Raw genomic sequence first — 25,102 nt, 5'->3', positions numbered from 1 at the left:
GTGCGCGCGTGTGTGTGCGTGCGTGTGCGTGAGATTCGCCCCCCCCCCGGGGCGAATGTACATTTTTACTCCCTGTCGCGGGTGTGCGTGCCCTGGACAGACACGTTCCTCTTCGGGGGAAGGGATGAGGCGGATTTCTTTCCCCAAAGGGCCTTTTATAAAGACCTTCCCTTCCGGGGACTGACCCGCGACGGCGCCCTGGGGAGGAGCGCCCCGTCCCCCGCCCCCCGCCCGGCCCTCGGGGTGGAGCCGCCCGCGCGCAGGGATAAGCCCGCGGGGCGCGCGGGGCGGGAGCTGGGGCCGGAGCCGGAGCCGAGGGGCCATCCTCCGGGCCGCGAACCAGGCCGCCGCGCACCGCCCCCCCCGCCATGGCGGCGCCGTCGCGGCTCCTGATCCGCGGGGGTCGCGTGGTCAACGCCGACCTCTCGCAGGTGGCCGACGTGCTGGTGGAGGATGGCGTGGTGCGGGCGCTCGGGCGCCACCTGCTGCCCCCCGGGGGCGCCGCCGGCCTGCGGGTCCTCGACGCCGCCGGCAAGCTGGTCCTGCCCGGGGGCATCGACACGCACACGCACATGCAGTTCCCCTTCATGGGCTCGCGCTCCGTGGACGACTTCCTCCAGGGCACCCAGGTACCCGCCCCGCCGCCCCGGGCGCCCCTCCGACGGCTCCGCGCCTGCCCCGCTGCCCCAGCGCAGCCCGGGGACCGTCGCAGGCGCCCCGGCCGAGGCCGAGCCAGGCGCCCTCTACTCCTCCCGCCGGGACACTGGGCGAGTTGAGCCCCGCCCAGCCCCGTGTACTCCGCGCCCTCCGCACCCTCCGCGCCCTCCGCGCCCCCCGCGCCCCCCGCGCCCCGTCGCGGCCCTGGTCTGCGGAGGCCCGCGGCGCTCTCGTGGCATCTGCAGAGCCTGTCGGTGTAGCGGGCGCCCCCAGCCATCTCCCCCCGCGTTCCAGCTCCAGCCAAAACCAAATGACAAATCCACTCGCCCAGGAGTTACTGCCCTGCCCCCCAAGTCCGCGGCCCGTGCTGCGTGCTGACGAGTCTGGGCAGGGCTGGGAGGTGCTCGGCTTCGCTGCCTCCACCCTGCGGGAGAAAAGACACGGCCCTGACGAGAACTTAGAAGAGAAATGTTCCAGGATGGGACTTCAGTTCAGGTTGCCAGCATACCTAGTATGAGCCCGGGGCCCATCCCATCTAGTGCCCTCCTGAGCCCCCGTCGCCCAGTGCCCCGTGCCCCCACCCACCTCCCTCCCCTTCCGCAGCCCTTTGTTTCCCAGAGTTAGGAGTCGTCTCTCCCCCTTTCCCTGGCCCCATCTCTTCCTAACCGGCTTGCCCAGGAGACGTCAAGTAGGGACCTGATTCTCGCTGCTGGGGCACCTGCGTATATTAGCCCATGGCGCAGGAGTGTCAGGCCGCCAAACCCAGGTGGCCGAGGCGTGGGTTTCTCTAGACACAAAGGCCCAGGATCTCCAAAGCTCCTGAAAACGAGATCTAGAGATGGACCAGGCTGCCTCACAGCTCCATAAAGTTAAAACCGCATTTAGCATTTTGGCTAACGCAAGCCCTCACCCTCCTTGAGACTTGATTTTTGGGGCTGTAGGAGAAGGAAAAAAAAAAAAAAAGGCTCTTTCCAGAGTCAAAGTATTGATATCTTTAAGGCCTAAACCTTCGTGTGTGAAACGGATCAGTTTACTTAGTCCGGGTATTGGTTGTGCAGGCTTTCCAAGCAGTCTGACGGTAGTTCGTTTACCTTACTAACTTCTCTCAAATAGTTTTATTCTCTACACACACACACCCCTCCACATTTCCCAGTCATGTATGATTGACTAGAACGTTTGATAGAAAAAAGAACAATTTGACCCAGAGAGAGAGAGAGAGATCTGGGGTGGGCTGCTCGATTCAATAGTTGGAAAGCCTACTCTGAGTTACTAATTATTAACTTTTATCATCAGGGCAGTGGTCAAAGTTTTTTGTAGAACATACCATTATCTGTTGTGAAAATTGAATGTCCATTTTGCCCTTTAGTTAACAAGGAAAATTTCCTGAAATTTAATGAACTGATTTTTTACGTTTTATTTTTTATTTTTTTTAAATTTTTTTAAATTTTTATTTATTTATGATAGTCACAGAGAGAGAGAGAGAGAGGCAGAGACACAGGCAGAGGGAGAAGCAGGCTCCATGCACCGGGAGCCCGATGTGGGATTCGATCCCGGGTCTCCAGGATCGCGCCCTGGGCCAAAGGCAGGCGCCAAACCGCTGCGCCACCCAGGGATCCCGATTTTTTACGTTTTAAATGAAATTCTCAGATATAAAAGCAATACATGATTGTACAAAATTGGAGAAAAAGATATTAGGAGAGTAGGAAAAAATATATTACCTACAATCTCTGTGTTGGTGTATTGCTTTTATGCTTTCTAGTATGCTTTATTTTACATAACTGAGATCATATTATGCAAGTATGTACGAGTGTGTGTGTGTATGTGTGTGTGATACCTGTATATGAACTTTTGTAACCTGGCGCTTTCAGTTACAGTACACACACTTTCTCATATCACAGGCTCATCATTAACAAAGTGCTTTGCTGATGGCAGGGCACTCCATTGACACCCTTGTTTGCCAGGTGCAAACTCGCTCCTTATGACCAGCAGTTGCCAGGCCCACTAGCATCATTTCCCCTCATCATCTTCCTTTTTCTCATCAGGGTTCTAGAGATGCAGCCAGGAATCAGAGTTGGAAGGCTCTAAAGGAGGAACACTGGGCTGTCCGGGTGGGTCAGCGGTTTAGCGCCACCTTCAGCCCAGGGCGTGATCCTGGGGACCCGGAATCAAGTCCCACGTCGGGCTCCCTGCATGGAGCCTGCTTCTTCCTCTGCCTGTGTCTCTGCTGAATAAATAAATAAATAATTTTTAAAAATTTATTAAGAAAAATAAAGGAAGAACATTCCTTATCTTTCTCAAGATTATCGGTGCATGCATGCTATAAGGCCCTGGAAGGTGGTTCTTAGTCTTCTGTCTGTTGTTCTTTGGACATTTGGGTATTCCTAAACATGGAGAGATTTACAGTTCTATGTGAGAAGGCAGATCTTTGAAGCGTACTATGGTACTACAGTCATCAACATCTGAAAGAACTTACCCACCAGCTGATTCTCTAGGTGTTTCTGTACTTAGACGTTGTCCAACTATTAAACAAACAAACAAACAAACAAAAAACATGTTCTTCATGACCTTAGGATCTTAATTAGACAGGATGGTCTCAATTAAGCAATATGGTCAGAGATGGTCAGGTCAAAGATTTAGCAAAGGCTAAATTCCTGTTGAACATTAAACAGTACTCCCAAAGACACTAAGTTACAAAAGTCTACTTCAGAATTGGTTGGATCCCAGGAGATAACCTCTCCTGCCCCCAGAAACAGAGGAGACTCCATAAAAGGGAACCAGATGGGTAAATCAAGATAAACACGAGCATTAAAGAGCATTAAAGTATCGGCTTGAGTTCTGAAAGGAGAACATTATGGAATCACCTCGTCCTCTTTTGTAGTCTTCAGAATAATTCTCAAGGCAATGTTGGAGTTTCTGGTTTTGGGGGGAAAAAGAAACAAAGAAGTCTTTTGTAGATGCTGCTGGTGCTGTATATTATATTGAAAACAATAGTATTGATAGTATTGAAGTAACATTTATTTTATTAAGCGCTTGCTGTGTGCCAGGCACTGTGCGAAACTGTGCATTATCTGCCAACAATCTCGGGTGCCATTGTCTCCTTCTGCAATTGAGGAAACTGAAATTTGAGTCACTTACCTAAGGTCAGACACCAGTAAGTGACCATGGGGTTCTTCAAATTCCTTACTGCCTGCCATTGCTAGGGCTCTTACCTACTAGGCTCTCTTCTTTTCTGAAACTATTGGGAAAACGTGATGTTTTGGATTTGTCCTAGTGGCAGATGATGCAGTGAAAATGCTGGGTAAGTTGCAAAATAGAGCAGTCATCCTTGAGAAACACAGTAGCCCTTCCTTCCCAAAGCTAGAGGTTATCAAAATAAATACACATCTCAAGCATTAGGTTTTTGAGGCATTTGTACATGCATTTATGGCCATACAGAAATGGGTACCTTACGTACAAAAAGCTATAAAGGAAAAATGTTATATGATGCTTTCAGGAGATGGGCTCCAAATGTTTGCTTTCTGCATGCACAAGGCTGATAATTTATAATGTCTGACACATAGGAGGGATCCTGTTTGTGGTATCCTGTTTATTGATCACCAGATTGGGATGTGGCCCAATTTAAAAAACAAAATATAGGTCAACCAAAGGTTACATGTTTTGTCAATCTAATTTATGGCAGAGTTGAGTTAAAGCTTATAATTGATTTACTTAATCACAGGTAAAAGCTTTCTATCTGATGTAACTAATAGAAGTAATGTTCTGCTTTAAAGAAATCATATTTCATCTTGTTGGTCTGTACTACATGTACAGTGGTCTTCCTATAATTCAATATCCATGAGGAAAAACAATGGGATTTTTTATTCAAGTGGATATTGTGAATTAGGTAAAGTTGAAGGAATTATGACTTTGCTTTACTACATTCTATGCTAAGAGAGTAAATTACAAAAGCTTGGCTAGTTTTCAAATATTTATATATTGATATTCAGACATATATGCAGCTTGGAGTAGGTGGATTCACATTAAAAATCTGGCAGCATCAGTAACTGGTGGAAGGATCTTTTTTTTTTTTTTTAATTGGGAAAACACGCAGAACACTTTTTTGTGTGTAAGACAAAAAGCTTTCAAAATTATCAAGAAAGGAAATTATACTTTGCTCTGGAACTTTTTGGTAAAGTGCCATCAAGATGATTACTTATAATAAGGCAGTGGAAGGTATGTGATTAAGTGTGCGTTTGTGGTGTATTTATAGAATTTCTTCACCTTGTAGGAGAACTGTGCTTCAGGAAACTTGTTTGCAAGCCAAATCCCCTTTTCTGTTGCTTGCAGGAGCTCAGGGCTGGGCTTCTGAGGCTGTTTGGGCTGTGTGACCTTGGGCAAGTCACTTCTTATATCAGGGTTATTAACATTTCCTTGTTTGTCTAATGATGCATCAGTTAGAAGAACAACTTTAATTTTAAGAAATTGTTGGAAGTAATAAAAACAATATGTTACTCATTATCCAGACCTTGGGAAAATGTTAGACCATTATAGATGCTCAATATATATTAGTTTTCTTTTTTTAAAAGAGGAAAATATAGTTGAGTGTAAAGAAAAATAATATTTAAGTCACCTATAATTTTAACATTTTGCTTCCTGTGTCTTCATGCTTTTCTTTGGGGGGGGGCATATAAACATTTTCTACTAAATTTTGCATACTCTTCAGAGACAGCCTTATTCATCACATATTTCCACGGGACCTTGACTATCATTGGAGAACGTGATTTCCATGGCTCTGTTATCCTTGCAGAGGCTGAGTCTCAGAGCTTTCTCTCTGGTCTTGGTGTCTCTGTGCTTCAGGCTTCTATTTCTGCCTGAGGATTTCACAGCCTGGATATCCCACAAGCATTCTGTATTCAGCATGTTCCAAACCAGATTTATCTTTCCTTCCAAGTGCCCCCCCACCCCCCACCCCGCGCCTCATTTTTCATTCTGTTTCACAAACTGTTAATAGCTCCCTCCCATCTTCTCAGTGGTGGACATTTTGGTGGTTTCCAGGGGTTTTTATTTTTGCTTCTGTAACAAGGTTGGAACATAAATCATCTCACAGATTCTTGATAATGGATTTAGAAATCACCCCCCCCCCCGGAGTGAAATGGCTAGACCAAAGATTATTGGATCAGTCTTGAAGGAATTTAATACATATATTCAGATGACTCTTCAGTTTGTGCTCCGCAAGCAATACATTCTAATTCCCATTTCACTGAATCCTAGCTAATTGTAGCTGCTGTCTTAAAAAAATCAATGCCAATTTAGTAGGAAAAACATAGAATTTCTTAATGTTTTTAAACAAGAATTTCTTTCATTGCTGGTGAAGCTGAGATTTGAATATTCTTATTGTGCTATTAGTTTGCATGTTCCAGCTCTAAGAGTTTATAATTCTATGATTTCCTTGAGTAGCTCTTTACTGATTACAGAGTTAATCTTGGAACTAATCAGAGGAAGAAAAAAAAATCTCAAAGATTAATTTGAAACCACTTGATGTTAAATAGGGCCCTACTGAGGGTGTTGTGTGTTAGGAATTCCTTCCCCGAACTTTACAGAATCTAGGACTTGTCTTCCCTCAGTTTTGGTACTTGAGTTCTCCATGCCTTTAAGTGGCACTGCTTGTTTCCTTCCTCATTTGCCTGGATTAGATGTTTTTAATGTTCAACAAAGGTAGTGTAGAAATCAAGGTTTCCCTGATGCTATTGTTGGAAAGAAAAACTTTTTCCTGTAACCTCTTAGGTTTAGTTACTGAGGCATGCAAATTAACAAAAGACAGATTAACAAGAGAAAAGACAGGTCTTTAAAATTTTCATGCACTTGTGAGTTCAAAGAAAAAATGTGACTCAAGGGTTAATTAAAATTTTGGGTAATAAACCCACCTTAACAGGGGAAAGGGGGGGGGGGAGGGGGGGAATGTATGTGAAAATAAATGACTTTAATAAGAGAAGAGGATTAGAAAGGGCACTTATGGGAAGACAAGTGGCTTTTAGGAAGACAGATGGACTCTTAAGAGAATTGGTGGGAGATATGATAGTTTGTGACAGGGTGTCTTGAGGTGTGGTACACGTTTCCAGTCTCAGGTGTTAAGAGACAATCTTTCCTGGTGGTGAAACTTCCTAGAAGGGGATTTATTACAGTTGAATTCTTTTGAGAGTCTTTGCTTTTAGGCAGATAAAGGAGTTCACCCCTCCCCACCCATACACCTATTCTTAAATACCTTCAGTTCAAGATGGTTTTTATGGGACGTCTGGGTGGCTCAGTGGTTTAGCACCTGCCTTCAGCCCAGGGTGTGATCCTGGAGTCCTGGGATTGAGTCCCATGTCAGGCTCCCTGCATGGAGCCTGCTTCCTTCTCGCTCTGCCTGTGTCTCTGTTTCTCTCATAAATAAATGAAATCTTTAAAAAAAAATTTTTACGGCACAGTGGCCTCCTCTGGGCCCTGTCACTGCCATCTAATATGGAACAATCCTAAATAAGGATTTTTCTTTATTTAGTTAATGGTTAGGTTCTATTATTTCAGTCAACAAATATTTCTTGGTAACCCACTAAGTGGCAGGCACTGTGGTTGGGCTAAGAGAGATGAGAACCATGGTGGTCTTTGTTCCCTTTTCCTTTTGTGAGGTTGCCAGTCCTGATGGCTTGCTGCATCACAAGGTATGTTTCTGAGCAAGCTATTTGGCTGATAAGTGAGCAACTACCCAGAGTCTACTGCTCACTTCCACTTTGTGCTCTTCTTATCACATGTCAAGTCACAAATTGAGGGAAGACGCTTCTTCAGTTATGTTTCATTACAGCTAATAGAGAAGTTGTTATCATGGTAATCATGCATTCCCAAACCCTGAGAGTCTGTTTACACATAAAAACAAAGACCTTAAAGTTAGTTTAAGGTAAAACAAAGTGTAATCTTTAAAAACAAAACAAACAAACAAAAACACAAAAAATCAAGGGTCCTGGGTGGCTCAGTCAGTTAAGTGTCTGCCTTTGGCTCCCCGTCGTGATCCCAAGGTCCTGGGATAGAGCCCCAGTGTTGTGCCTCTGCTCTGCGGGGGCGGAATCTACTTCTCCTTTTCCCACTCCCTCTACACTCCCCCTGCTTGTGTGTTTTTTATTCTATCTCTCAAATAAATAAAAATCTTAAGAACACACACACACACGAAATCATTTGAGGCAAATATAGATTCCAATCTGTTGTATTAACAATCCTAGTTAACACTGATTAATTGATAGGCTTTGGACACAACTGAGCATTTAGCTTTCATATGCTCTCAGGTCTACATTCTGCATTAACACTTTCACAGAAGGAACCAGGAAACTACATGGGTAGGGCTAGCAATATTTTAAAGAAATGTCATATTAACATGCAACTTAACTTTCCCATTTTGCTATGGTTAAAGTGAACTATCAAAATTATTCCATTTCCCAGCTATTGGAGGAAATTCATTGATCCCTCTATTCCTTTCTCCTGTTAAAGAACAAAAATTCAGCTGAGTAAATTTGAAGATCTAATTGGTTTTATTAAGCGATTCCTAAATCAGGCAGCATGCCATCTGGCAAGTAGAAAGAAGCTCCAAGGTGTCTACAAAATGGAAGGTTTTTATAGAAAGGAGTGTGGGGAAAGAAGTTATTTGGGAGAGGGTGAGTGTGACAGATTACCTCACTGGTGCTGACCAAAAAGTTCTTGACTACATTTCTGAGGGAGACTTAAACTGCAATTAGGTTAGGTTTTAAGCTGGTTTGGTGACTTGGCCTACCGTAAGTGATCCCATCTTAGGACTGTGGTTTTCTTTATAAACTCTCCCTTAAACATTTAAAGAATATTTATATACCAGGCACTGTAATGGGCATGGGGCATACAGAGGTGAAACTACATCCACCCAGTGAGGATCTCAGAGGGATGGGATAAATTTCCCTAGACAATGCTGGTGTGCAGCCAGGGTTATAGTCACTGGATCAAGTAGAAGAGGGGCTGGGGAGGGAAGAGCAGGAGTAATGTCTTTCTCTAAGGTAGAAAGGAGCTCAGAGCTCCTCCAAGGAGAGGGAGGAATGGTGTCACTGGAGTGGGACGAGTGGGTTGGAGGGAGGTGACCCAAGAGCAAGCAGAGGAGTCAGCTAAAGTTCAGCCTTATGTGTAATAATTGTCTTTTTTTCCATCCTAAGGGCAAAGGGAAGTCAATATAAGATTGGCAGTGGCAAGCATGGCTGGCGATGAGGTGACAGTGAAGAGACTACTGCTCTAGTTCAATTGGGAGATGTAGATAGCATTGGGCAGCAGAGGTGAGAACACAGGAAGGAAAGAGATTCATGGAATTTGTAGGGTTGGGTGGAGAGCTGGGCTTCCCAATGGGTTGGCTCTGAGGATGTCAAGAAAAAGAGAAATAAATGTCAAGGAGTCTCCTCAGTCTGGCTTGCACAGTTGGATTAATGATGGTGTGGCTAATATTTCAGACTCAAGGACCTAAGGAGACAGGCAGTATAGACTCAAGGACCTTACAAAGCCGAAGGTGTTTCGGAATTGGAACATAAATTGGGGTCATAAAGTTGGTTTTCATAAGTCTTAGTGACTATGAGAAAGCTGAGAATTCAGTCCAGGGGTCATAAAGTTGGTTTTCATAAGTCTTAGTGACTATGAGAAAGCTGAGAATTCAGTCCAGGGGTTTCTCCCTGAGGCTCAGATGTCCTCTTGGATTCCCTTCTGCTTTATTTGGGTTGATTGAGCAGGTCCTATGACTGATTTTAATGAGACAAAGTCAGTTGTTCCAAGATGAACTTAGAAATGAAAATTTGGTGACACCGTCAAAAGAAAGACAATGTTCGAATTGCTTTCTATAATGATTTACAACCTAATGCATTCTTAAATAGAACCTTGTGTTATATAACACTCTGACCCGGCTGTTCTTTGGAGTTTATCTCAGTTTATGTTCAACCACATTTGCATCTGATACAGCACATGTTCTCCTCCACCCAAAAAAAGGCTTTAGATAAATTGGAAAGTTTTCAAGGGAGAACAGCCAAAGTAATTAGGAGCTGAAAGAATTGATTTATGAGCTAAGATTAGATAAGGTAAATACATTTTGTTTGGCTATCTGACAAATAAAAGTGGAGTGAAGTCAATCAACAGTAAAAACAAAGGAAACAATTCAGGTTCACTCAGAAATAAGAGAGAAATGTTCACCCTTTACTGGCTCTCCCTCCCCTGCTGAACCTCTTTTCATTCCTCAAATGTTAGGTAAAGCCTGATGAATGTCTGTGTAGTGAACCTAAAAGCGTCTGATGGTAAAAGTAGTTAAACAGATACTAAAATATCTGAGGAGGGCTAGAAATGTGATGTTCTGACCAGTTGGTTTGCTGAATTAAGGAGATTATTCCAGGGCCAGTAGGTGTGTGCAGGTAAAGAAGCGCTAGTGTAGGGCCCTTCCTTATAAATCTTGGGACACAGTATTTCAATAGCGATTGTCACAGTGATGAAGATCAACTGAGCTCTGTAAAACTGTGCTTTGTTTGTGGCTTTCTGATTCACGGTCTGATGGGATTTGTTTTGTTTCGTAAGGCATTTGGTTTCCTAGGTGCTTGATTCATTTTATCAACCTCTGCATTTCTCAAAGTAATGACTCACTGATGACCTGGCTGGAAATCAAATCCTACGAGATGGAAGAGTGGCTGAGGAAAAATGGCCTGCACGGGGGTTGAGGCCCAGAGTAGGCTGACGGTGCGACTTACCCCTCAGTCATATGCTCTTCTATGCTACTTTGGAGTAGAGGCCTCAGTATCCTCAACTATAAAGTAAAAACCATTCCTACCGCTCCAGACTTCAGCGAGGCTTAATTAAATGGGCTAATATGTATAAGATACTTACCCCAGGACTGAGCATTCACAAGCCCTTCTTTGAAGAAGTAAATACCTCCTGGGAGGAGCACATCTCCTTCACACTCTAGGGAATACAGGTCCACTGCTCTGGCACATGGCTCCCGGATCCAGTGAAAGGAAGGCGACATTTCAGGTCTTGAAATAATACTTGGGGATTTTTGATAACCTTGGGCAGTGAAAGGACTGTGGGTAACCAGAGAGACCAGGGGAGGGGGGGGGAGGAGGTTCAGAGGAGGCTGGGGTGCAGACAGTGGCTGGCAGCTGTTCTTCAGGACCCAAGGTGGCTTGTGCCCCCCATGGTTTGGAAACTGGCAGATTTTGTGTTTTTTTGTACTTCTACCCACACTTCTCCCATTCACTAGAGCTTCTTGAAATTTGTTTCCGTTCAGAGGGGAGGAGAAATAGAACAAGAAGAAAGAGAAGTAAGTGACAGTCTCCTCTTTCTTCCCTGCTCCTGGGGAGTCAGGGAGGTGGAGCAGGTGTGACTAATCCTTATTTGGGAGCTTTCAAATTGTAGCACCAGGAGTTTTGATCTACTGTCCTTTGAGAAAATGGCCCTTTGACCATCATCACATCTGCAGTCTGGCAAGAACACTGTCAATAGTCTGTACTTTATTTCCATAGCATACACAGGCGTTTTTATCATCTATCTGTAAAGTCTTTTTTTCTCCCTGTAAAACTTGTGCATTGTTATAGAAAAGTTGGCAAATAATAAAAATAAAACTTAACTAGAGGGAAATTTATAGCAACCTGTAATCATGCCACCCAGAAACAGCCACTTTAAGTGTTTGTCTTGGCTTGGCGCTGTTGCTTTCCTGCTAAGTATTGGAATGTTCTGGAGCATTTATTGTGATTTATATTATCATGCCTCCCTTCTCTCTCCTGGGGGTCATTTCAGCCAACCTCAGGACCCCTCAGACATCTTCCTCAAGGTGAGTGTCACAACCTTCTTCTGCTTCAATTGCTCCTCAGTATTGGGTCTGCATTTCTTTCTGTGTGCAAATACACAAAGTGGACTTGTGCCACCCACTCGGGATGTTCCACATCAAACTCATGCTCCCTCTGCACGCAAGAGCTCCTTTCCCTCCTCTGCAACCATCAGTCATCTCAGTCAGAATTTGCTCACAGGGTCCTATTACCCCTGCCAACAGCTTGGCCTTCCTTTTGTTGGAACCAATGCTTCACATCAATCCTAGTCTAGGTCTTAATTCTGCCCTTTCCCACTTTCTACTGAGCGTCTGACTTTTCCACTTGAGTCCTTCCTCACAGTGACCCGGTGGTGGTGGCTGTTCCTCAAAGCACAGGCTCTGGAGCCTGATGACCTGGTTCCAATCCCGCCTTTGTCAAGTTATTTAAGAGTGGTGTGCTGGGTTTCCTCAACCCTAAAATTAGAGGCTAATGTTCCATGTTGCAGATCTGGTGAGGTGATTACAAAAACTAGAACATCTAGAACATCAGAATAGTTCCTGGCACATAAGAAATGCTCACTGCAAGTTAAATATTATTATCCAGTTGGCAACCTCACGTGTGTGTCCTAGTGCTAGCTTAAATCCACACTTCCTCTGGTCTGTTTATCCTTTCCTCTTCTGAATTCCTGGTAACCTTTCGCCTGGACTCTTCTAAGGAACTTAGCAATTTTTACCCCCACTCCGCTTAACATTTTCTATACTACCACTTATTCTAGAAGTATACTTGCTACTTTGTCATTATGAACTGATTATTTTATTATAATTACTAATGCATATTTCCATCCCCCCTCCAGATGATAGACATCCAAGTGGAGAAACTCTGTCTGATTATTTGTGGGTCCTCCCACCCCCTCTCATTCCATTTAAGGGCTTACACATGGTAGACCTTTTTTTGGGGGGGGAACAATTTCATTAAGATATAATTCCTATATAATACAATTCAGCCTCTTAAGGTATATTGGTCAGTTGTGTTTATATTCCTAGAATTATGCAACCATCACCACAATCAGTGTTAAAACATTTTATCACTCCAAAAAGAAACCAAGTGCCCCTTAGCCATCACCTTGACACAACCCCTCCAGTCCAAGGCAACCACTATCCTACTTACGGTCTCTATGGATTTGCCTCTTCTGGATGTTTCATACAAGTGGAATCCTAGAGTATGTGATCCTCTGTGACTGGCTTCTTTTGCTCAGCATGTGTTCATTCACATTGCAGCTTATGCCATTGCTTCCTCAGATTCCATAGTGTTCATATACCGCAATTTGTCATCCATTCATCAGTGTGTGGACATTTGGGTTGTTTCCACTTTTTGACTATTAGGAATAATGCTGCTCAGAGTATTTATTTGTGTACAGGTTTTTGTGTGGACCTATTTTCATTTCTCTGAGACATATCCCTAGGATTAGACTTGCTGGCTCATATGTTAACTCCATGTTTAACTTTCTGAAAAACTGCTTTCCAAAGTGGCTGTGCCATCTTGTTTTATTTCCATCAGCAGTGTATCTAGTTTGCCCACATCCTGAATGTAGAAGACTTTTAATATGGAAAGAATGGAAAGAATAGTTCTTTAAGCTTGATTATATAGTTCAGTAGACACTAAGTATTTTCTTCTAATGTCCTAATTAACAACACTTTCTTTAAAAAAAAATGCCCTTCATCTTCAAGGAATGTCTGTGATGCACTGGGAAGACACTTTAAGAAAGAAGGCAAAAAAAAAAAAAAGGCAAAAAAAATAAAATAAAACAAAAATAAGAAAGAAGGCAGGAAGATTAATCTGCATTCAAATAAAAATACAGAGCCTGAGGATTTTGTTTCTAGTATTGTCATAACTGTCATGAACCAATGGGGATTTCTTAAGAAATGCAAATACGTACTGTTTGCCTTGAATCAGGCAATGTTATCTAAAAGTAGAGATAAAGTATAGGATCCTGTACAAAAAGTGAGATTTGTGAGAGCAAAAAGAATTGGAGTGGGGCTAAGTGACTTAGGAAAAATAAAAATCTATTGAAGTAAGCAAGAATAGAGCTAATAAACTGGGTAGGACATGGGATCACTGGGTGTATCTGGGTGGCTTTACAGCGTTAACAGGGAGGGTGATGGGGTTGCTGGTGGAGGGACTTGGGAGACAGGCTGATGCCTTCTCAGCTGGTAAGTGCTGAATCTGAGCTTCCTGCCCTGGAGTGAGTCAGCCTCTTTGGTTAGTGCCCTCACTGCATGAGCCTTTGTACCTCTGCTCTGTTTTCTTCACCTACCTTGTTTGACTACCGCAGCTCAAAGCACATTAACCACCTTGTGATTTTATTTTAAGTAAAATCAACTTCAGTAGTTCATCAAAGACACTAAGACAACTTTTAAAATTAATCATAAGTTACTATAATATAACCTATCAAGGAAAATATGAGTTGAGTCAGATCACGTGGGGCCTCGTAGATGATGTTAACAGGACTCCACTTCATTCCAAAGGTGGTGAGAAGCATTCAGTTTTAACCTTTGGAGTCAAGTGGTCACATCCATGCTCTGGAATGTGCTTCTAGTTGCACTGAGGAGTTTGTATGGGAGGGAGCGGAGCAAAACTTGAGATCTAAACATCAGGGGTGAAGAATGAGAACAGGCTGAACTAAAATGGGAGGGAGAAGTGGTGATGGATTAGAGGTGCCAGCTGGGAGTTAAGGAGAGACAAAGGTCACCCGTTGGTGGTGGGGAATGAAGGGGAAGCGGGCACTGTGGGAGTCTCCCGCAATTCTGCATGGAGCATGGGGCAGGTGGAGATACAATTCACCAACTGGTTCTAATGAAATGGGATCTCACAGTAATAAACACAGTTTTCTGGAGAAGAAAAAGTTTTGCATCTTCTCCATTTGTTCATCTCAGGTTTTCCTTCTAGGCCTCACTCAGTTTTGTTTGGGCTAAAGCCATTTTCTTTTCATCAGATATGTCATTTTTCAGAAGCAGTTCCAGCAATTTTAGTATTTCCAACTTTAATTTGTGGAAAGTCTATTCGTGTCCCCCTGGGTATTTATTTACTTATTTTTATAGATTTTATTTATTTGTGAGAGAGAGAAATCATGTAAGCATGATTCTCTCATGCTTAAGCAGGGAAGGGTCAGGGAGAGGAAGAAGCAGGCTCCCCACTGAGCAAGAAGCCTGATGTGGGCTCAATCCCAGGACCTTGAAATCATGACCTGAGCCAAAGGCAGACACCTAACCGACTGAGCCACCCAGGTGCCCCATGTCCCTCTGGGTCTTTTAAACAGGCAGCATCATTGTGCAATTTTCTAGACTCATCAAGCTTGCCCAAGGACTTGCAAATGCGTAGCATTCAAGGAGATAAATGACTCAGCTAGATAATTGATGGCTAACCTGTTGAAATCTTCTTCTGATTCCAGGCTGCCCTTGCAGGAGGCACCACCATGATCATTGATTTTGCCATTCCTCAGAAAGGCAGTTCCCTCATCCAGGCCTTTGAGACCTGGCGAAGCTGGGCTGATCCCAAAGTCTGCTGTGACTACAGCCTTCATGTGGCCGTGACATGGTGGAGTGACCAGGTGAACCACCAGGGGTCCATTTCTTCCATTTTGTCTCCTAGTCCTTGCTCTGTGCAATATCAAGAAACTGGTAATGTCAAAACGTAAGAAATGGTGATATCAGTTGCTTCCCTGGATGACTGGAAGTCAGAATTAGAAGGAGGACTTCTCCTTGCATATTCTTTTGTACCTTTGGAGTTTGGAATCCTATGAAGTATTATCAGTTGGAAAAACTAAAAAAAAAAAATGTTTAAGCATATAAAGATGGTAGGATAAATCCTTTGTACTCATTCACAATAGCCTTTCCTAATACATAATCCATGAATTATAAAATCTTTTACTGTAACTTTTTAAAATACTGAACATCTCAATTTTAACATTTCCAGGCTCTTCTAAGTGATATTTTCCCACAGAGTAGAACTTCCATTAGAAATGTTTAATATCGGGATCCCTGTGTGGTGCAGCGGTTTGGCGCCTGCCTTTGACCCAGGGCGCGATCCTGGAGACCCGGGATCGAGTCCCACGTCGGGTTCCCGGTGCATGGAGCCCTCTTCTCCCTCTGCCTGTGTCTCTGCCTCTCTCTCTCTATCTCTCTGTGTGACTATCATAAATAAATAAATAAAATAAAATAGAAAAGAAATGTTTAATATCTGGAGAAAAAACAAGGAAGGGACAGATCAGGAACATTTTGAAGATCGTTTTGAGAGATGTTAAAGTACGTTTATTTCTGTTCATAAAAAAAAGTGTATGTGTACTTTGGAAGAAATTTTTACTTTAATTTCAATCACCACCATATGTTTTTCCATATTGGACCTAATTCAGAATCCTTTTACCAGAAGGGGTTTTACACGGGTGACTTTATTTGAACTTACCATGTAACTTAAGCCTGTATTTCCTCCTAAAAGTTGGGATTCAGGTACCAAATTAATATAAAACAAAGAATCTTTAACAGATAGTTCAGCAAACATAGTAGCAAGGTTTACAGTCCATAGCAAAAGTTAATTTTTTTTCCAAAACACCATTCTAAGTGATGCATCTAATCTCTTTTGTGCTTTTAGGATCTTCTTGCTCTTCTCCTTTCTCCCTTCCTCCCTCCATCCTTCTTTCCTTCCTCCCACTCTTTATTTTATAACAGAGCAAAGGCGACGATGTTTGCCCTTACAGTGTTTCTCATACTTTACTATGCAAATGGTTACTTGGTGAAATTGTTAAAATACAGATTATGTTCAGTAAATGCATTAGTTTGCTAGGGCTCCTGTGACAAAGAACCAGAGATTGAGTGGCTTAAACAGCAGAGATGTATTGTCTCACAGTCCCAGAGACTAGAAGTTTGAGATCAACATGTTGGTAGGGTTGCTTCCTTCTGGGGGCTTTGAGGCGGAATCTGGTGCATGCTTCTTGCCGGCTTCTCCTGGTTTGCTGGTAATCTTGGATGTTTTTTGATTTGTAGAAGCACCACCCTATCCTCTGCCTTCATCTTTACATGGCATTCTCCTGTGTGCATGTCTGCGTCCAGATTTCCCCTTTTTATAAAAACATCAATCATATTAGATTAGAGCCCACCCTAAGATTGGATCTGCAGTGCCTCTATTTCCAAATAAGGTCACATTTTGAGGTACTAGGGGTGAGGACGTCAACATATGAATTTTAGGGGTACAAGTCAACCCATAGTAGCAAGTTTGGAGCACGGCCTGAGAATCTGCATTTCTAACAAACTCCCAACTAATGCCAGTGTCACTGGTTCAGGTAGCACACTTTTGGAGCAGCAAGGCTTAAGCCATGGTGCCCGCATTTGGAAGCCCACCATGTGCATATGCTAAAATGTTTAAGGCATTTTTTCCCTGACTATAAAAATAATGTACTCAGTAGTAGAAAACTTGAAACTATAGAAAAGTAAAAAAAAAAAAAAAAAAAAAAAAAACAAAGAAACCCCCAAAATGAAAAATGAGGCACTCTATATCATGTTCTGCTCCTTGCTATTGTCCCTTAACATATCTTGGACCTCATTCCATCACTTCACTGGTGACCACTCTCAACATTTTAATGTTTTTTCCATTTCTTTGTGGAAATGCTCCATAGATAATATGTGTGTGTGTGTGTGTGTATAAATATATTTTTTCAGTTAGCCAGTCATCCATTCAGCAAATAGTTATTGAGCAGGCAGTCTTCTATATATGGCAGGGGACACACTGTACAAAGTCCTGGCTCTTATGGGGCTGCAATTCTAGTGGGGGGGAAGCCATTAAAAAGTAAGTGTATAACATGCTGGGTGATAAAGCACCACAGAGAAAAGTAAGAAAAATTAAGGGAATAAATAGTGATAGAAGTGAGTAATCTAACAGATAACAGAGTCATTTGTAAACTTTGCTGGTTCAATAGGAAAAATTGCATTGTTTTATTTTGCACTTTTTAATCTGCAAAAAGGTTAACATTTTTTCATGCTTATTAGTCATTTGTATTTACTGTTTGAATTGTTGGTAGTATTTTTTACCTGCAATGTTAAGACTTTCTCTTATAAGGTTCATAGACAACAACCAAGAGAAATAATCCTATACCTAGAACATACGTTGGGTGTGTGTGTGTTACCATATAGAAATTCAAACAATTTTATTTGGTCAAATCTACCATTTTTTTTATTTTGATTTTTTTAGTTTCTATTGAGACTTGAATTGGGCCTGCAAGGGTAGTTCCTGAGCTTGTTTGGATCTCCCCTTGCCCCTTACCTTTAGCACATCTGAAGGCTCCTAAGGAGCCTTCAAGCCTGTCCAGAGTCTCTCACCTCCTAGGAGCCACCTGGAGGCTCAACCCACGTCTGCCTCCTCCACCTGAGAGTCCATCCTGTGGGTTTCAGACCTGAGCCCCAAGCCTTACCTCATATTAGCTTTGATTCCTCCTAGAGACATCATTGCTTCTGTTGCTGCCAAAGGGCTTTGTTTCCATTTTCTAAAATAATTTCCTCACATCAGGAGATAGATGCTGACAATTTTATGTCCAAGTAAAGAAATTAAGTACTTTTGGGCAAAGCATGAACACTTTCATGATTTAAAAGCATCATTCCAACAGCGCTTCATCAGATGAAGCGAGGTCTAACCTGGGGGAAAGAACAAGGCCTTAACTGCATTTTTTTCTGGAATTAAACTGTTCTCCTTATTTTGCTTATTTCTCTTCTGAATGCAACATTTTGAATGTTGAAGAAAATGTTGAAATTATTATTAAATTAAAGCATGGCATTTTTTGGTGTGTGACTGTTATTCCCTTTTAGGTTAAAGAAGAAATGAAAATCCTTACCCAAGACAAAGGTGTGAACTCTTTCAAGATGTTTATGGCCTATAAGGACCTGTACATGGTGAGGGATGAGGAGCTGTACGCTGCTTTCTCTCAGTGCAAGGAAATTGGAGCGATTGCTCTGGTCCACGCTGAAAATGGAGACCTGATTGCAGAGGTAAGCATTTGTATCTCAGAGCTTTGCCACAAATGAAATGGCCGTGACTTAAGCTGAAGACAGTTGGACCCAAGTAAGTGAAATCATTCTATGCATTGGAAGAATGGAAATTCAGAAACTAATGTTGTGTGGCTTGGAAATACTTGATTCGGTTTATTTAAGTCTGTGCTCTTTTTATTCAGGTGGTATATGTATTGGAATGAAGATTTCCCTTTTTCAAGTCTGCTATTTAAAATTGTCAACTCAAGCAGACCAGATCTCAAACATGTTTCTCAAACAAATACTTTGTGTATCCCAGCACTTTCTTTCTTTCTTTCTTTCTTTCTTTCTTTCTTTCTTTCTTTCTTTCTTTCTTTCTTTCTTTTTCTTTCTTTCTTCTTTCTTCTTTCTTCTTTCTTTCTTCTTTTAGTAGCTCTGCCTGCTGGTTCAGAATGCCAGAGTATGGAATGAGCAGGATCTGATGACTTAAGCAGTGTATTAAGTGCTGTTTAAAGCCTCACTCTTTTCAGAAACTGGCTATTAAAATGTGCTCTGGAGGAATCTAGATGGTATTTATTTCTCATGTGAGTTCCATTTTTAATGCCCAAAGTGTATATCATCTGCAAGATTTAAAAAGCTGTCTCTTACCCTTTATATTAGCTGACTTTTTTTTTCTCCTTAGGCTCAGCTCACTTTAAAGTCAGGGAAAGTGAGGCTGGGTGGTCAGGAGGCAATCAGGGATCACGAGAAGCAAGCATGAGTGTAAACTCAAGCAGACCAAAGTTTAAATTGGATGTTCCCGCTTCCTAGCTGTGACACCGGGCCAGTTATTTTGCCACTCGGAGTGTTGACTTCCTGCTTTTTTTGTAAGCAAGAAATAACATTTTGGAGTGGAAAAATGTCTGGTCCAATATCGTTCAGTGGGTGGGGCAGAGGGTGGTGAAGACTATGATTCAATTAAAAACACAGCTGCTTATGAGTCACTTCAACAGTATTGGGAGTTCAAATATTTGGTTTTATTTTATTTTGTACTGAGCTAGTAATAAGAATGTGATTAGAGGGCAGCCCTGGTGGTGCAGCAGTTTAGCGCCGCCTGCAGCCCAGGGTGTGATCCTGGAGACCCAGGATCGAGTCCCACGTTGGGCTCCCTGCATGGAGCCTGCTTCTCCCTCTGCCTGTGTCTCTGCCTCTCTCTCTGTCTCTCATGAATAAATAAATAAAATCTTAAAAAAAAAGAATGTGATTAGAATTAACCTCATATCTTTTCAGCTTTTCTTTTTTTCTTTTTAAAGATTTTTTTTAATTTTTTAAATTTTTATTTATTTATGATAGTCACACAGAGAGAGAGAGAGAGGCAGAGACATAGGCAGAGGGAGAAGCAGGCTCCATGCACTGGGAGCCCGACGTGGGACTCGATCCCGGGTTTCCAGGATCATGCCCTGGGCCAAAGGCAGGCGCCAAACCGCTGTGCCACCCAGGGTTCCCCTTTTTAAAGATTTTTATCCATTTATTCATGAGAGACGCACACAGAGAGAGAGAGGGGGGTGCAGAGACATAGGCAGAGGGAGAAGCAGGCTCCATGCAGGGAGCCTGATGTGGGACTTGATCCTGGGACCCGGGAATCATGCCCTGAGCCGAAGGCAGATGCTCAACTGCTGAGCCACCCAGGTGTCCTTCTTTTTCAGCTTTTCAATCAAAATAATTTAATTGTGAAATATACGTATGAAAACCTAACATATACTAAGTGTCATGTTCATGTGGTAAAATTTTGTTTGTTAAATACACACATGGTACACACACACACACACACACACACACACACACCTCTGCACCTAACAGATCTGAAAGCTTGGCCATGTATTTAATTTACAATAAGATAATGGTACTTGTCAGTAAACCTTCCTTGCACATGTGTCGGTTCCCACTGTCTTTGTAGGGAGCAAAGAAGATGCTGGCTTTGGGGATAACAGGGCCAGAGGGCCATGAGCTGTGCCGCCCTGAAGCAGTGGAGGCAGAGGCCACGCTGAGAGCCATCACCATAGCCAGCGCCGTGAACTGCCCTCTCTACGTCGTGCACGTGATGAGCAAGTCTGCAGCCAAGGTCATAGCGGATGCAAGGAGAGATGGTAATTCCTTTTTTTTTTTTTTTTGAGATGGTAATTCCTGAGCGAGAAGCTCACCTGTAGCTCAATGTTAGCTGAAGAGTGAAGTAAATCGGCCACAGCTCCTGCTTTGCTTATGAGAAGGTCACACATGAATTTCTGCAGCTTGTCTTCCTCATTTTTATTAACATCCTCACTGTTTTCTTGCACCCTCTGCATGTCTAGCTTTACCCTCCTTTTCTGCTCATCTTCATGACTGCTTCTGTGCCTTAGGTTATTTCTCCACCATCCTGGAAACCTCAAGACATTTCCTTCAGCCACAGGTACCCCACTCTTTAATCTGCGGCCCACTTTTTAATCTGATAGCTAAAAGCAAACTCTCCGGTTAGCTAAAGAAGCTTACCTGTCTCTTAGGCATCTCCACTGTTCCTCCTAGTACCTGAATCAGATGGTACATAGTAGATGCTCAACAAATTTCTTTCAAATTGAATTGATTTTTGGGATACCTTCTTGAGTATTAGAGCTATTAAAGCACTTATCCAAATAGTATTTTTATGACAATTATTTTAATATTTTAAAACCAAAGCCCTTCCCACCACATATAATAGACACTCCTAGGGTGTGCTAGTGGCTTCTATCGTATCATCTCATGTTTAAAAGCCAGGAAGTCAGAAATAATCTTATAAATCATCCTGGCTCTTTGTTTTCTTTTTAAACAGAAACTGGCTGAATTTTTAAAATATGGTTTATAAAAATTATGAAAATAGATTTGGCATTCTTTAATTGACGCTAAAATTAATTTTGTCAAAATTGCTTCTTGTTGCATGAATGTTCAATAGGGATTTTGTGCAAGTCGAATGCGTTTTAAAAATGTAATCCATTGACATATTGTGTTAAGACTAAACTCAGTTTCACACAGGAGCCAATAAGGTCTTACTATCAATTATTTCTGGTTACTTCTCCCAGGGAGAAGTATTATTATCCCCAGTAATATAATTTCAGTGTCAAAGAGCACAGCACTTCAAAAAGAAAATACTGACTTTCTGCCACCAGGTGGCTCTGTTGCCAACTCTATGGAATTGGTCGCTCTGTAATTACTTGCTTTGTAAATGATGTACCATGTCCTATACAGCCTGTCAGTCAGGTCCATAATGTCAGAATATAATTTAAGAAATAGCACAGTCAGCAGAAACGGGCAATCTTAACCCACATCAAGCTACGATTTTGACAGTTCTGTCAGGAAAAAGTTTGTTGATCTGAAGTATTAATTTTTTACTGGGATAGAATTCCATTAGGCGCAGAGTAAAAGTCTAGAGAAGGTTTTGGAGTAAATCATGGGCAGAAAACTATTAAATATGGACATTTAAATTTTATTTTATTTTGGAATATGTAAAGCATTTACATGGTCCAAAAGTCAAGATTGTATATATGTATTTTATTTATTTATTTATTTATTTATTTATTTATTTATTTATCTATCTATCTATTTATTTAAGACTATATATTTTTATAAAAAAATATTCTCAGAGAAGTCCTACTTCCTTCCCTGGCAACTCATCCTACACTCCATTACTAATTATTTTTATTAATTTATTACTGATCTATCTTTATAGTGTTTCTCTTTATGAAAAAACATATGCCTATTCTTATTTGTCTTTCTTTCCTTCTTGAAAGGTAAAATAGTATACCTCATATTCTGTATCTTGCTTTTTTTTCCTACTTGAAAATATGTCCTGAAGGTCAGCTTATGTTAGGTATAGAGAATTTTCTTCATTCTTTCCTACAGGTGCAGAGTATGCCGCTGTATTTGTTCAACGTGTCCCCTACTGTTGGACACCTAGGCTGTTTTCAATCTTTAGTTCTTGCATATAAAACCACAGTGATGGCCTTATACATATGCTATGTTATGCAAAATATGTATTAGTTTTCTGTTGCTACTGTAACAGATTGCCACAAACTCAGTGGCTTAAGACAACACAAATGTATTCTCTTACAGTTCTGGATGTCAGAAGTCTAACACACATCTTACTGGGCTAACACCAAGTTGTCAGCCATGCTTATCCTTTTCCTCGAGGCTCTAGGTGGACAGTCCCTTTCCTTGCATTTTCTAGCTTCTAGAGACCAACCATGTTCCTTGGTTCTTATTCCCTTGCTCCATGTCCAAAGCTGCAGTGGTGGATGGGGAACATTGCATTATTCTACTCTCTTCTCCTGCCCCTCTCTTCTATTTTAAGGGCTCTCAGATCACATTGAGCCTACCCAGTTAATCCAGGGGAAAGTCCTTATCTCAAGGTTCTTAACTTATCACATCCATGAAGTCTTTTTTGCCACATAGGAGAACGTATTAACAACTTATGGGGATGAGGACATGGATGTCTGGGCACCATTATTCTGCCTGCCACAGGAGAGGATCCTCAGAGTAAAGTGAGACTGTTGGTTCAAAGGCTAAATGCATACATACTTTTTGGATATTGCTAATCTCTTTCCAAAGGATTGTAAATATGAAATATTTAAAATGTCAACCCAAATATTCTGGTGGAGTCAGACCTACTGGGGTAACACATGTGAAAATGCTCTAATGTACAACCATCAGAGGCAGCAGAGGTCCAGAATAAATTGGCAAAAGAGGTTTCCTACACCTGGCATATGAACTCTCACATGTGATCAAGCAGAAAACCCAAAGGCATAGGGGGTGGGTTGGGCATAAATAATGCCAAACTGTTCACATGGTGAATGCCTTTTACTCATTTATAATCTAACAAATTTTTAAAATCTAACATAAAAGAGCAATACATATCTATTCATTGTTACATATTTAAATAAGAAATAATTTAGCCTTAGAAATTTATGATATAAACACATGCTATCTGTAAATATCTTTGCCAGCCCATTCTGTCATCAGGGCCTCACCATCAGAGTGTGGTCCCTAGAATGCAGCACTAGCATCCCCCGAGAGCTCATTAGAAATGCAGAGCCTTGGACCCCATCCCAGACACATTGAATCAGAATCTGCACTTATAACTAGAACCCCAGGTGATTCATATGCATATTAAAGTTTGAGAATCACTGTTCCAGGAAGCACAAAAAGGATCCAATTATTAGTTCTATATTATAGTAGCCTAGCGATACAATTCTACTAAATTTGATATTATTGTTGAATTGCCAGCTATCTACCCAGAATAGAGCAGCATGAGCATTAATAGTTATATAACAACAACATTATTTGTTGAGTACTTCATATGTGCCTGGCACATATTTTAATATGTCTCATGTCATTTCCTGTTTTACTATATATTATGTAATTAGTGCAATTTAATATATATTATTTTTTAAATTGTCATAACAATACTTAAGCCAAGTTTTATCAGTTTTGTGACTGATAAAACTGAAGCTTGGAAAAGTTAAGCCCCACCTGCCCAAAGACATTACCAGCAGACACACTCAGAAACCCAAACTGAGTTGACTGGTGAATTGTTCTGCCAAAGCAACTGTGTAAAGTCTAGAAGGGAATCCCAGTTCCTTAAACACATAGACACAAACCTAGGGAATCAAGAAACACACACACACACACACACACACACACACACACACAAAATCAGGTAAATATGATACCACCAGAGAAAACTAATCAAGCCCCAGTAACTGACCTTAACAAAATGGAGACCTATGAACTGCCAAAGAATTCAGAATAATCCTCTTAAAGAAGTTTAGTGTACTACAAGCAACAGACAACTACATGAAATTAGGAAAAAGAGGCATGAACAAAATGAGAAGTTTGACAAGGAATTAGTTACCATCAACAAACAAAACCACAAAAATCTTTGAGTTAAAAAGTACAGTAATTGAACTGAGGAATTAAATAGAGAATTTCACAAGTAGACTCAACTATGCAGAAGAGTCAACGACTAGAAGGATAGAACATTTACCTGTTCAGAATACTAAAAAGGAAAAAGAATGGGAAGAGTGAAGAAAACCTACAGGAATTATGAAACACAATGGAAAAAAGGAATTCTAGGAGAAGAGAAAGAGAAAGGGACAAAAAGTATATTTAAAACAAGATCAGCTGAAAACACCCCAAACTTGGGGGAAAGAAATGGACATCCACATCCATTTCTTGCTGAGTCAATTTTCATCTTTTTTTTTAAAGTCTTGGTCCTTCTTTTTGTGTTGTTTATTTTTTTGTCCAAGGGTCATGATCCTGGACTGCCTGTGTTCATGACTGGACAGTTCAGATGGGGAGTGTAGGGAGCAGGCGTGTATGTCCGCTGCTACTGTACAGGTCTGTTTCCTGAGCAGCTCCTGACCTGAAGGTGAGTCTGACAGTGAGCTCTATGAAGGGGAGTGGGGCATGGTCCCTGGTGAGCTTCCATTGAAAGTGTGGGGCTTCACTCTGCAGTATCGATTTCACCTCAGGAAGCTCTGTTCCTCAGGCAAAGGTGGGGAGATGCTGACTGCCCTTCCCACCCTCAGAAAAGTGCTCATCATGACTTCCTCTACTTTGAGTTCAGCCTGTAGTTCTATTTCCCTCCCTCTACCTCCT

The 25,102-nt window shown here is 41.9% G+C and overlaps 1 protein-coding gene across 2 annotated transcripts in view; it reads left to right on the top strand.

Annotated features, from left to right (window-relative positions):
- The first annotated feature begins 289 nt into the window (after positions 1–289).
- Positions 290–25,102, top strand: part of DPYS (dihydropyrimidinase) — a 78,293-nt gene continuing 53,480 nt past the window's right edge. The window contains exons 1-4 of one of the 2 annotated variants that reach the window (XM_055314107.1): positions 290–629; positions 14,902–15,060; positions 18,302–18,481; positions 20,397–20,586. In XM_055314107.1, coding sequence (XP_055170082.1) covers positions 369–629; positions 14,902–15,060; positions 18,302–18,481; positions 20,397–20,586 — 790 coding nt within the window. In that variant the 5' untranslated portion in view covers positions 290–368. The remainder of the gene's footprint in view (positions 630–14,901; positions 15,061–18,301; positions 18,482–20,396; positions 20,587–25,102) is intronic. The other variant, XM_055314108.1, reaches the window with a different exon arrangement.

This window comes from Nyctereutes procyonoides, unplaced genomic scaffold (assembly GCF_905146905.1).
Source record: "Nyctereutes procyonoides isolate TBG_1078 unplaced genomic scaffold, NYPRO_anot_genome, whole genome shotgun sequence".
Classification (NCBI taxonomy): domain Eukaryota; kingdom Metazoa; phylum Chordata; class Mammalia; order Carnivora; family Canidae; genus Nyctereutes; species Nyctereutes procyonoides.
The sequence above is the reverse complement of the archived record's forward strand: the minus strand, read 5'-3'. Positions and strand labels throughout refer to the sequence as shown.